We start from the raw sequence: 12,335 nt of genomic DNA, 5'->3' as shown, positions 1-12,335 counted from the left end.
TGATTCAAAGTGATTTTACTCGCCTGCAAGCTTCCGCTAAAAAAAATAAAAGTCTGTTTGATTCTGTTTAGAGCTGCTTCCACGTGGCTAAGCAGGCTCCTGTAACCACGGCGACCATAGCAAATTTGAAAATTAACCGCACTCCACTTTCTGTGGAGCGATATAAAAAGCTACGGCGGTCTGCTGCCCATAGCAAGGAGCAGTCTGCTATTCAGAAATATCAGATGGTAGAATGGCCGAAGCGGCCAATCGAAATCAAGCATTCGACGGAGCCCTGTAACAACCGGGCACGTTTTGAGAGTCGCTATGAAGGAAGGTGGCTGGGTCTGTCAGACCTAACGCAGCTGTGTCTGTGGCTCAGCGGCGAGGCGTATATTTCATCCGGATACGCTGCTGGCTGAAACCTGGGGCCTCAGCCTTTAAACCCCCTCCCCTGAGTGATCACCCTAAGGCATTTGGATCTTCCGTCCCCCCCCCCCTCCCTCCCCCCCCCCCGCCCGCTACACCCAAACGCGCGCCTGTCAGCTTGTGACTCAGCCGCGCGCAGCTGTAAATCCTGGTGCGGTGTAATATCCAGTGTAACTGTTGAAACGAAAAAGCTGGGACGCCTGGGAGAGGGTCGGGAACCTCCCACAGCTCCCCAGAGCCGTTCTCCGGAAAGTTCTCTGGCCTTTTTTTTTTTTTTGAGACGTCAGGTCCCACCCCTATTCAGCCAGGCCTCTGAGGAGAGATTTGGGTCACTGCTCTCCTGCCCGCCCTGTTCTGCTGGCTCGTCCTGCCTTATGATGCTGCGCTTCAGATTAAACAACAGAGCGCCGGTTCTTCTGGATTTCCCAACGGGGACTATTTGTGCGTCACTACGGTTTGACCAGATACTTCAGCTCCGCATGAGTGTTTATTTGTACATTTTTTAATGGTTCAGAACCAAATAAAATTTGGACTTAAGAGCACAAATACATGTATAGACTCGACCCCTCACATAACACTTAAAAATTCCGTACGGATAACGCACTATACACTCTGCTGCAACAGATTTCGGAAAGTATTCTTGTTTGCAGCAATAAAGATGTTTCCTAACGTTTTATTTAAGTATAATTAACATACATAAAATCCCCAAAAGAGCACTTAGTAGCTCGTATTTAACGGAATCAAAACAGAAGCGACATAAACTTCAGTCGACATGTCAAATCCTCAACCCTTTCTTGTGACTCATTCCAGTGTGGACTCCCTCTAGTGGCCATTATACCAACTAGCAGCATATGCCATTTGAAGGTGGGCAGACCAGAATTATGAGCCATAGATGTCGCTAACTCCTGGGGATGACCATAAACATGAACGCAGATGTGATAATTAATAACTGTATATAACTGTATGTATGTTTTTTATGCAACCGTCTTTAATAACTGTTCTTCTGTGTGCCGTTCAGCTGGGGGTGGTGGAGGCGTCCCCACAAAGGGAGGAACACCCCCCCACAGTCCTGGTAGCCTTGCTGCTGACGGGGCTGCTGCTAGCCGCCCTGCTCATCGGGGGCTACTGCCTGAGGAACCACCGCAGTCAACAGGCCAAGGGCGCGAAACTAGTAAGTGCCCCGTTTGTCGCTGTTGGGGGTGGGGCCAGGGCTGGAGCTGGGGCTTTTTTTTTTATTTAAAAGATTATATCTCTGGACTTTTTCAAGCAGCAGATTGACGCTCGATATCCTTGGCGAAACGACGTGAAACGTCAAACGGATTTGTAGCGCAGGCCTGGGCCTAATTTATGTTCCGTTGAGAACATTCTAATCTCATGTCTGTGATGTCACAGTCACACCTTCTAGGGATAAGGGAGTTCTTTAAGGTGACACAAGCCTCTGGGTAACTTCCAGCCCTGTGTCTCAGCCCCAGCTGGCGTCATGATATCATGAGAAAGCTCTTAAATTCAAGGCCACACCCAGGCTGCAGGGTCCGGGACGTCCCAGGCCCTGCCAGGATGGCTCCCATGCGATCTCTCGCTGCCTCGCAAAAACAAAAAAACACAGACCCTGCAGCTGGGGCCCCCGGCTCCTCCTCTGTCAGAGCGCTGCGATTCATTACCCTCCTTGCGATAACATCGGAGCTCCGCCCTGTTTTCACACATGCTCTTTCTTTAAAAAACAAAATAAATATATATACGTGTTTGGCACCCAACGGGGGGCTGAACGTGTCCAATCCGCACCCCGAATCGGAATGTCGAACTATCTGCAACCGCAGCGCCCGCCGCCAGTCAGAAATGTGCGGTTCTCTTCCAAAACGCCAAGCTGTCGCCAGCCTCCGTATTGTCGCACAACAGAGTTCACAGTGTGGAGTCAGAGGAGGACCTTTCATCTGTGGCTTCAATATGCAGCCCACAGTGGCCCAGCGGGTGTCAATCTTTGCATTTAAAAAAAATTTTGAACTTAATGTCCCTAACTGAGGTTGGTCCTGAATCACATTTGCGTCTGTTAAGAGAGGATTATGCCTTTCATAAACTGGAGGCTTCACAACGTTACTTCTACCCTCTCATGTGTACCGTGTGTGTGCATGCATGCACGTGTGTGCGTGCGTGTGCGTGTGTGTGTATGTGCATGCGCGTGTGTGCGTGCGTACGTGTGTGTGTCTGTGTGTCTGTGTGTGTGTGTGTGTGTGTAAACCCAGGCTGAGGAGCCGGTGGATCAGGAGAACCAGGGAAACACTCTGGTGTCTGTGGCCCCCCTCCACCCACAGGAACCCCAGGACAAGCCCAGCGCCAACGGGGAGTCCCCCGAGGGGGTGAAGACTGAGGCCCCCCCGACCAACGGCCACTCAGCCGCCAAGTCCCCCGTGGCGGACACCGAGCTGTGAGAGCCGGCGTCCGCAGCGCGACGGACATCTCCCCTACCGCCATGCCCTGAGAGACCCCGTCGCTAGGGGTGACCGTCCCCACCCGTGCCTGCCCCCCCCCCCACCGCCCCCTCCCCACACTGCCCAAACTCCCTGGCCCTGTCCCCCACTGCCATTTTGTCACAGGGTGCCTTATGCACTGAACCAGAGGATTACGGCCCCCCCTCACCCCAATGATATGGTGATGATGATGATGATGATGACGATGACAATGGTGATGATGATGATGATAATGATGATGTTGCTGATGATGTTGACGATGATGATGATGATGATGATGAAGGTAATGACAACGATAGTGGTAATGCCTTTAATGTGATGGGACTGCGCATGCTGATGCTCTGGGGAGTGGTGTTTATGGTGAGCGAAACATTGAAAGTACGGAGATAAGCGCTGCTAGGACTCCGGCCCCATCTATAAATCCCAGCTGTCCTGAACTGCAGAGAGAAAAAAAGGAAATAAAAACCACAATCTGCCGGTCCAAGTTACCCTTCCGCCCTGTTTATATCATCAGAGGAGAAAATCAAACCAGTTTCTGCTGGAGAAGCCAGGCCGCGTTTTACACGTCCCACATTTTATTTAGTTTCAAAATGTTTCCTAAGTCATTGGCCAACATCTGCAGGGACCAACTTTTAGCAACTTTGGTCAGTAGTTGCATTGAATTTTACAACCAGCTGTTGACAAACAGTCTGTTTACAAGTTTTTCTGTGGGTAATTAAGCCATTTGTCTATCTGTCATTTGTTCATGTGACATAATTTGGCATTGATCTTGTAAAATTTTTAATGTTGACTTTGGGATGAGGGGAGGTCAAATCTGAGGAATGGTCAGGGAGGGGGAAACCCCATCTCTTAACCCTTTAAAGAGTAAGTTTTTTGGAATGCTTTTTTTTCTAATTTCAAAGTTAGTGTTCTAGAACTTCTGGTAACTTCAGTTACCAGTAGTGATTGTTACAGCAGCATTAGGATGTTCAGTTAAGAACATTCTAATCACATATCTGTGATCTTACACTTTAACGGGTTAATGATGCGTAATCTACACCAGCCAATCGTGCTTCAGGCACCCTAGTAAGAAAGTGTAGGAAAGGTGCAATTTTCCACTTTGTTACTGTAAGCAAGCTTTACCAAAACGAACCAATGGCCTGAGAGGGGCGAAGACTTGACTGCACAGGACAGGGTTGTCAAACCCTATTCGTTGAGGGCCAAAGGGTCTGCTTTGTTTTCATCATGACTCGGTGCTTGATTGGTCAATTAAAGCAGTTGATGAAACAATTAACACACCTCACCTGCTTTCTTGGGTCTAAATTGGTTGCTGATCTTAAGGTGAGAACAGTCCCCGTGACCCTCCAGGATCAGTGTGTTTGAACCCCTAGACTAGGCACGTCAGTCAACTAAAAGCAGCAACGCAATTGGCTACTGCTGAAATTGGGTGTCACAGAACTGGCTAACACAGCCACTGACAAGAAATACGTATAATCATGTGACACCACGATCTCACCAGTTGCCGACCACAATCTTGCTTTTTTAGTTCAGAGTGTTTGATAATTCCTGTTATATGTAATCACTTGCAGTGTATGTATAGTCCCTTATGATATCAGTATTTTACTGTACAGTTTGCCTTTATAATGTGGTTTGCTCAATTTAGCTTTACGCTCTAGTACTGTCTTGCTACTTTTTCCGGGACTGAGCTAGCCGTGCTTATTTCACACAACATGGCCGCAGCCTAAGCCACTCTTGTTGACTTTGGGTCAGAGAGCAAGGGCATTATGAACAGTCATCATTGTGTTCTCTTGCAGAACTCAGACCACAGATCTGAGATATTGGGTCAGGGCGAGACAGGAAGTGGTCTGGTTTTTGGAGTCTTAAGGGCCTGTTGTTTTGCTAAAACCTTCCAGCACATGAAAAAACCAATAACATAATCAGTGATTGGTCATGGTATCTTTTTTTGGACCAATCATCGGTTGCGTTTATGTTAGTTTTGTGTGTGCTGCCAGGTTTCGACACATGCTGAAGGTCTTAGTAACTCCGACTCTAGGTGTACATAAGCTCTGTGGATCCACACTGTTTCTCCAACCTCTTTTGGAAAATTACATGAAAGTCAGTAGCATCACACATCAAAAAAAAGAAGTCAGAAGGGGTACTTATGTTACTTAAGCTATGATTAATTTTAACAACTGTTCTTTCAGCTTCATAATACAGTGATTGGTACATCGCTTAAGTAACAGGCTACTGCAGCACAACAGAGTACACCGTTCAAGTCAAATTTACGCGTTGTCTTGGGTCTTCTATGGTAGATATAGAAGACAACAGAAAAAAGCAGTGTCTACTGTTTGCGCTGTGGGAAGGGCTAATCTTCATGTACGGGCACAATGAGCTATCATCTAGTCACCACTGCTAGCAAGCTAACTGTAAAAGAGCGACTTTTGTTTTGTCACAGATGTTTAAAAAAAAAGAAGAAATCAATAAAATGTACCATGTTCTGAGGAACAATAGCTGTGTGATGTGATATACTAATTCTCAAAGACCCATATGTAAAGTTATAAGCTTATCCCTTGAACTGTCTTTCCATCAACACAAAATAATTCAAGAATTAATTCTGGAAATTATCTGAAAACCAAAGACTAACCAAAGTTAGCTTTGTTCCTCTCGCTCAGTATTGCGCTGGCAATACTTGGCTTTCAGATGGGCTGATCGTGGTCTGACAAAAAAAAAAAAAAACGTAATTTTGAATTCAAGTGCAAATAACATTTAATTCAAACAGGCACCTTTCTCAAAGTAAATGTACAGTTTTTTTTTCCAGAAACCGAGGGCATGTGCCCTCTCTGTGTGGATGGGAAAGACTCCACCGATGAAAGGCTCAGTCAAAAATGGCGCTCTCTCCTTGTTAGTGGTTATGGCTGAGATTCAATTAGCATGTGTCCTTAAATTTGATTCATCTTTAAATTCACATGTTGTAGCTTTTCACAACACGCTAGGTTTGGCAAATTGGGCATCGGCCAAATTACAATTTGCTAATCTCCGCGTAATCTGTGTCACTGGAATTTAATTTCAGGTAACGGTTAAGGACAATGTCGATTGAACCCAGGCCTATAATGGATTCGTTTGTTTCCGCCAAAAGCAACATAAAGGGCAGTTATGATAAGCTATAGTGTCTTTCCCAGCATGCTCAGTCTACTCCATCGAAGGCAACGTATCCCATTTGATTTCGCAGTAGGGCTTTGATTGGACGCACAGGAGCACGAGACAACGCAGTCTCGCCTGAGAGAAGATTTGCTTTGTAATGGAACACAAAGTCTTACAAAGAGATTCGGAGATCATTTAATGGAAACCGTCTTACTCAGTTTGAAACATATCCTTACGCTGAAACCTCATTTAGACGAAGTCCGATGTAAACTCACGTTCTGCAGAGCTGTTCCTTTTCATGTTAAAGGTGATCTATGCACAAAATATCAGAAATTTGTATCATTGTCAGCTTGGCTTGGTTTGACTGAATGATGGTTTGTCGTACTTTTGACAGTTAAAGACATAATGTGTAACCTATATGATGCTTTTGAATTTGATTTCTTTTTTAGTTGTATTCTGCAGCTATTTAATTGTATTACACGTTTCCCAACTCTTGAAAATGACATACATGGATATTTCATGGTTAGGATCTGAAATTAAGTGTATGTATTGAGAACTATTAAAACTTCATTATTTTTTTAAAATTAATAATTCACTATAAAACATTTCACTGGAAAAGGGGTCTTGTATAATGAACCCACAACTGCAGGATTACATATCCAATTAGATACATTAGTGGAAATGTTTAAAACTTTTTTGCCTTTGGATTTGAGTACTATTGACTTTTTATGTTTTCATGTTCTATTTTTTTCCCCCAACATTTCAGAACATTTTATTCTTGCAGTCAATCAAAATCATAGACTTCTTTGTTTGAATTGTTGCTGTTGTCATTGTTGTCGTTCTTGTTTGTCTGGGGTAAAATAAATGTGTTTTGGCTTGGGGATAAAACAAATGTTCAGGATGGGGTGAAACAGATGTGTTTTGTATGAATGCTGGTGTTGCATGTGTAAATAGAATTGCTTCTTCTCATTTAAAAAGTAAAGTGTTAGTAGGTCTATGCCCCATAAACTGTGAGTTAACACCATCTCTATATTCCTCTCATTCTGTCATTCTATCAGTGAAGGAGTTACTTGTGTTGAGGAACAAGTCGTTAAAAACCCTGTATGGACACATTACTCCCTCACTTCATCTACACTGCTGGATATTTACAAAGGAAGTTACATTTAATGATACAGCAGCAATGCCCATGCAGGATTCAAGCTTGCAACCCTCTCCTCATAACAGCTGTCAGCTAGAACACAAACACATACACAGACATGCATACTCGCACACGCAAACACACGTGAACACACACACACACACATACAAAAGTGCAGACACACACATGCTCACAGGCATGCACACACACACTCACACACGCATACACGCACATGAAAAAACACGCGGACACACACACACACACACACACATTATGGTTGCTGTGCAAATGCCCTAGTTCCTAGACAAACACTCCGCTCTTTTATGTGGGGGGATTACATCATCTCTCAAAGGTCTGTCTTCCTCTGGCAGACAGTGGTAGAGTAAACACCCTGCAGATGGCCTATCTTCACATTCACTCTGTTCACAATTAAGCACGTCCCTGATTGGCTGGCGGGATGCAGAGGGTCCAGCGCGGTGTCGGGTTTAAAGGGAGATCAGAAAGCAGACGAACCGACGAATCGCCAACACGCGGGTGCGTTTGCACATTCACCAAGAGCCTGCTTTTAATTTATAATGCCACGAAGGACGAAGACATCTGCGTCCTTCTGCGTTAACGAGCTGTTCGTTTCCTTAACGTTATATTTGTTGAGTTAACTTTGACTCTCGCTCGCTCACACACGATCTGTCGCCGACCCTCTCTCATCTGGAGCCATTTCGTGACACCCTGGTCACGTTACACCCAGGAATGTGCGTGCGAGCCCACTGCGATGCGCACGGGTCTCACACACGCGGTGCGACATCTCACTTACAGCAAAGCCGCAGCGCGCAAGCTCGTCGAGTTTAAACTGCGGCAAATAACTGCAAAAAAACAATGCACTGCTAAAAGAAACCCGATTTCCCAGGAAGACTACAAAAAGACAAGGGCGAGCCTACAACTTCGTAAAACATAAATAAATAAATAAATAAAAAATCTTTACAGTATAAAAGGAATGTACGACAACAAGCTGTGTGGGGAAAAAAAAATCAGGAAAAACACAAGCGCACAGCACTGCGCACATGGGCTGTGCTGTTGTATTGAGGGAGGTTAGTGTCCCGGAGGAAGATGAAATATTCACTTGAACGCCTCGCTGTTGGCTGTGCAAACCTCATCATGTTCGGGCGGCCTTAAGCGAAACCATACGATGGAGGGCTGGAGGTTAACTGGGGAGGGGTGTAGCATTTTTTTTGGGGGAGGGGGGGGGGCAGGGGAGGGGCCTGCTGCGAGCATGCAGTGCACTGTGCGGCCCACGAGTGGTGAAATAATGGCGCGCATTCACGACTGATGTGCAAGATGTGCTATACGTAAGAGCGGAGCTGCCCAACCCTGTTCCTGGAGATCTACCACCGACCTGTGGGTTTTCACTCCAGCCCTAACAAAGCTCACCTCCCTCAGCAGCTTGAGAATCTACGTGTCCGGAGGTTTTCACTTACCAACCCTGACAAACCTCATCATTTCGGACAGCCTAGAACCTACTGGGCTGAGGTTTAAATCAACACTTAACAAGGTCCTGCATCAGCAGCAGGTCTACTGTCCACTTGTAAGGGATTACACTCCAGATTCCCAACAAAGCACTCCCTTCACCTGAGATCTCCACCGCCTGTGGGTTTTCACTCCAACCCTAACAAAGCGCACCTCATTCAACAGCTAGAGATCTACCATCCTGTAGGTTGATTGGAGGAATCAGGTGTGTCAATTATGGTTAGAGTGAAAACATAAAGGACGGTAGATCTCCAGGAACAGGGATGAGTTGCCCTGCATTAGAGAGTGGGATGTGGGGTGTGTGTGTGTGTGTGTGTGAGTGTGATTGTTGTTGTTGGGGGAGGGGCGGGGTTTCCTGCATTCACTGCTCGGCGATGAAGTGAGGGATTGGCAGAGGAGTTGAGTGACAGCCTCCAGGCCCAAGGAAGCGTCGGGATCATCGATCACCCTTCCATCTCGGCATACCTCAAAGAAAGGGCGCCTTCCTACGTCACCGGAGCAAGGACATCTGGCGTGTCGTCTTTCCTCCCCTCTCCCGTGATCCTCAAATATGTCCTCGCGGCAGTACGGAGGGTGGCGTACAAAGAGCCCCATCCAGCAAGAAAGGTCAAAGGAAACCATGAGGTCCGGTTACACCAGCGCTAAAATCACAAGCCCCTCCCCCCCCTCTCCTGATTGGACGAGCAGCTTAATACTGTCCCCGCAGGACAGTATCATCCAATCATCATCACTCTGTTGGATGGTTCCAAACATGTGTTTGACAAGCATTGAACACAGCACAAAACAATACATGCCAATTTATAACAAAAACAAAACACTTTGTGAGCATCTGTTAAAAAAGCTATGAAAGACTAAAGTAAAAAAAGTGCAGTGTTACTGTAGCGGGATGTGGGGTTCTGAGTCCCGGTGACAGAGACTGACAGAGAAAGTTTTATTTTATTTGCTTCACACGCAATCGACGCATCTGTTATAGGATGGAGAACATCTTTCGTTGCACAACCGCCTTCGCTACAGCTCCATTGCACGACCAAAGTAAGCCTTCGTGAGCTTCGTTGCATGTGCACGCTCTCTCTTCTGCACCAATGGCGGCTTCTTACGGCGAAAAGGCCCGGTCAGAGGATTGCATAATTCAGCTCTCCTTGAGCATCATATTTGGGGGCAAGGAGATATCTTTACCAACTTCCTGTTTCCTGTTCCTCTCGGGTCCTCCAAGAAGAGGTCTTGCGTAGCCTTTCCTCAGGAAGGATCGAGCTCCTGGCAGCGGGAGACGTAGCTCAGGAGGTAAGACCAATTGTCTGGCAGTTGGAGGGTTGCCGGTTCAAACCCCACCCTGGGCGTGTCGAAGTGTCTTTGAGCAAGACACCTAACCCCTAACTGCTCTGGTGAATGAAAGGCATCAATTGTAAAGTGCTTTGGATAAAAGCGCTATATAAATGCAGTCCATTTACCATTTACCACGTAGCGGGAGACATCTTACCTGTCAGCTTTCGGTACCTGACAGGTAGCAGTGGACGCCGGGCGAAGGCCGTGGGGTTCTTCCCTCGTCCTTCCTGCTCAGGGGGATACGGCTCAGTGGATGAGGCAACGTAGCCCTGAGGCTCAGTCGGTAGTGCATGGCGCTAACAACACAACGGTTTTGGGTCTGATCCCACGGGGACTACGTAAACTGCAATGCGTATGCATTTGTTTATTGTAAATTTCTTTGGATAGAAGCGTCTAGGAAGTAAGAAGTAAGTAAGTATTCGATAAGAAGTAATTCCTACATGGATCACCTGATAAGGATGTAAATACCCCCAAAATTAACGCAGACAGTCTGCAGTTGAGCCTTATTTTCTCCGTTTCGTTTCTAATCTAATGAATAAGGCCAGGGTGGCACGGTGGTGCAGTGGGCAGCACCTCGGTTCCCAGCTGGGGCCTTTCTCTGTGGAGTTTGCCCCGGGCACTCCAGTTTCCTCCCACAGTCCAAAGATGTGCAGGTTAGGTTGACTGTTGAATAACCTAAATTGCCCCTAGGTATGAGTGTGTGAGTGAATGGTGTGAGTGATTGAGTGAGTGAGTGAGTGAGTGAGTGAGTGAGTGAGTGAGTGAGTGTGTTTGTGCGTGCGTGTGAGTGAGTGAGTGAGTGAGTGAGTGAGTGAGTGTGTGTGTGTGTGTGAGTGAGTGAGTGAGTGAGTGAGTGAGTGAGTGAGTGAGTGAGTGAGTGAGTGAGTGAGTGAGTGAGTGAGTGAGTGAGTGAGTGAGTGAGTGAGTGAGTGAGTGAGTGAGTGAGTGAGTGTGTGTGTGTATCCTTTGATGGACTGGCGAACTGTTCAGGGTAGACTGGTGACCTGTCCGGGGGTGTATTCCTGCCTCTCACCCAATGCACGCTGGGATAGGTTCCAGCACCCCCCGCGACCCTGAGCAGGACGTGGGGGTTAGATAATGGATGGATGTGTAAGGCCAGCGCTGAACCTGCTGACTCTTGGGATCAGGCCTGGGTATCCTGCTAGCGCACTTGTGGCTCTTCCACATGCAGTATAAAGCTTTCCCAGAGGGTGCCAAAATATCTCTTTGTTATATAATGTTACATAATGCCGTGCGTCTGGGCTGGCTATTGGCATGACACTTACTGTACCTGCTAGCAGCTGTTATGTAAGACAAGGAGCAGTCCACGACGGGTGATTTTCCTTTGTCCCGGGAGCACGATGCACATTTTCTTTCTGTTTTTATGTCATAACTACTGCAGCTGAGGATGAGGATGGATCAGTGGGCCAGTTTCAGAATCTACAGCAGGGCTGCCCAACCCTGTTGCTGGAGATCTATCATCCTGTTGGCTTTCACTCCAACCCCAACAAAGCACACTTCATTCAACAGCTTAGGTCCATTCCAATCGACTGCTTCCTTTCCTTGCATCCTTTCCTACTATGGAAGGCCACACGGGTCAAAAATATGTGAAACTGACGTCTGTAATCACACAATGTCAATGTGGGCTCATTCCAAATGCTTATTTTTACCTGCTTCCTTTCCTTGTTCCTAGCTCCACTCATCGGAAATAAAAAGGAAAGAACACAAGGATGGAGAAACAGAGGAAACGTGTATTAGGTGAACTGAACATCCTTGCACTTCCAAGCGTCAGTCTATTACAGACACGGCAAATGGGGAGAGGTGGATCAACAGGTCAATCATTCATGAGTCACAAGTTCCGAAAAAATACTTCCGCAAAGGATGTACTCATGTGCCCTTGCTCAAGCATCCTTCGGGAGCCTCCTAGCTTCTAGCTCCTTCAAGGAGCCTTTAACAGATTGGAATGTCCATGAAGATGGCGAGCCTTGATCGACTTCCGGGACAGTCAAGAACCTAGGACACAAGGACGAATAAAATAAGCATGCGGAATGAGCCCCGGACGTCAGTTTCACATGTTTTTTGACCCATTTGGCCTTCCGTACCAGGAAAGGACGCAAGGAAAGAAAGCAGGAAGTTAAAAATATAAACGATTGGAATGCACCCCTGGAGGTGCTGGTTGAGCTGCTAATTAGTAGAATCAGGGGAGCCAAATTAGGGCTGAAATGAAGACCTACAGGACGGTAGACCTCCAGGAACGGGGCTGGGCGGCCCTGATCTACTGCAGCTGAAGCACAGCACGCCAATAAGAGCTCTGTGTGCTATCGTTCAGTATTTTTATTTTTAGTTTTATTTGTTTATTT

General features: G+C 46.6%; 1 protein-coding gene across 3 annotated transcripts in view; it reads left to right on the top strand.

The window, feature by feature from the left end:
* Positions 1-7,017, top strand: part of LOC135237462 (hematopoietic progenitor cell antigen CD34-like) — a 31,637-nt gene extending 24,620 nt beyond the window's left edge. The window contains exons 7-8 of one of the 3 annotated variants that reach the window (XM_064304618.1): positions 1,427-1,579; positions 2,649-7,017. In XM_064304618.1, the coding sequence (XP_064160688.1) occupies positions 1,427-1,579; positions 2,649-2,834 (339 nt within the window). In that variant the 3' untranslated portion in view covers positions 2,835-7,017. Of the gene's footprint in view, positions 1-1,426; positions 1,595-2,648 lie in introns of all 3 variants that reach the window. The other 2 variants (XM_064304617.1, XM_064304619.1) reach the window with 2 other exon arrangements.
* The last annotated feature ends 5,318 nt before the right edge of the window (positions 7,018-12,335 follow it).

This window comes from Anguilla rostrata, chromosome 13 (genome assembly GCF_018555375.3).
Source record: "Anguilla rostrata isolate EN2019 chromosome 13, ASM1855537v3, whole genome shotgun sequence".
NCBI lineage: Eukaryota > Metazoa > Chordata > Actinopteri > Anguilliformes > Anguillidae > Anguilla > Anguilla rostrata.
This window is presented reverse-complemented; position numbering and strand designations above follow the sequence as displayed.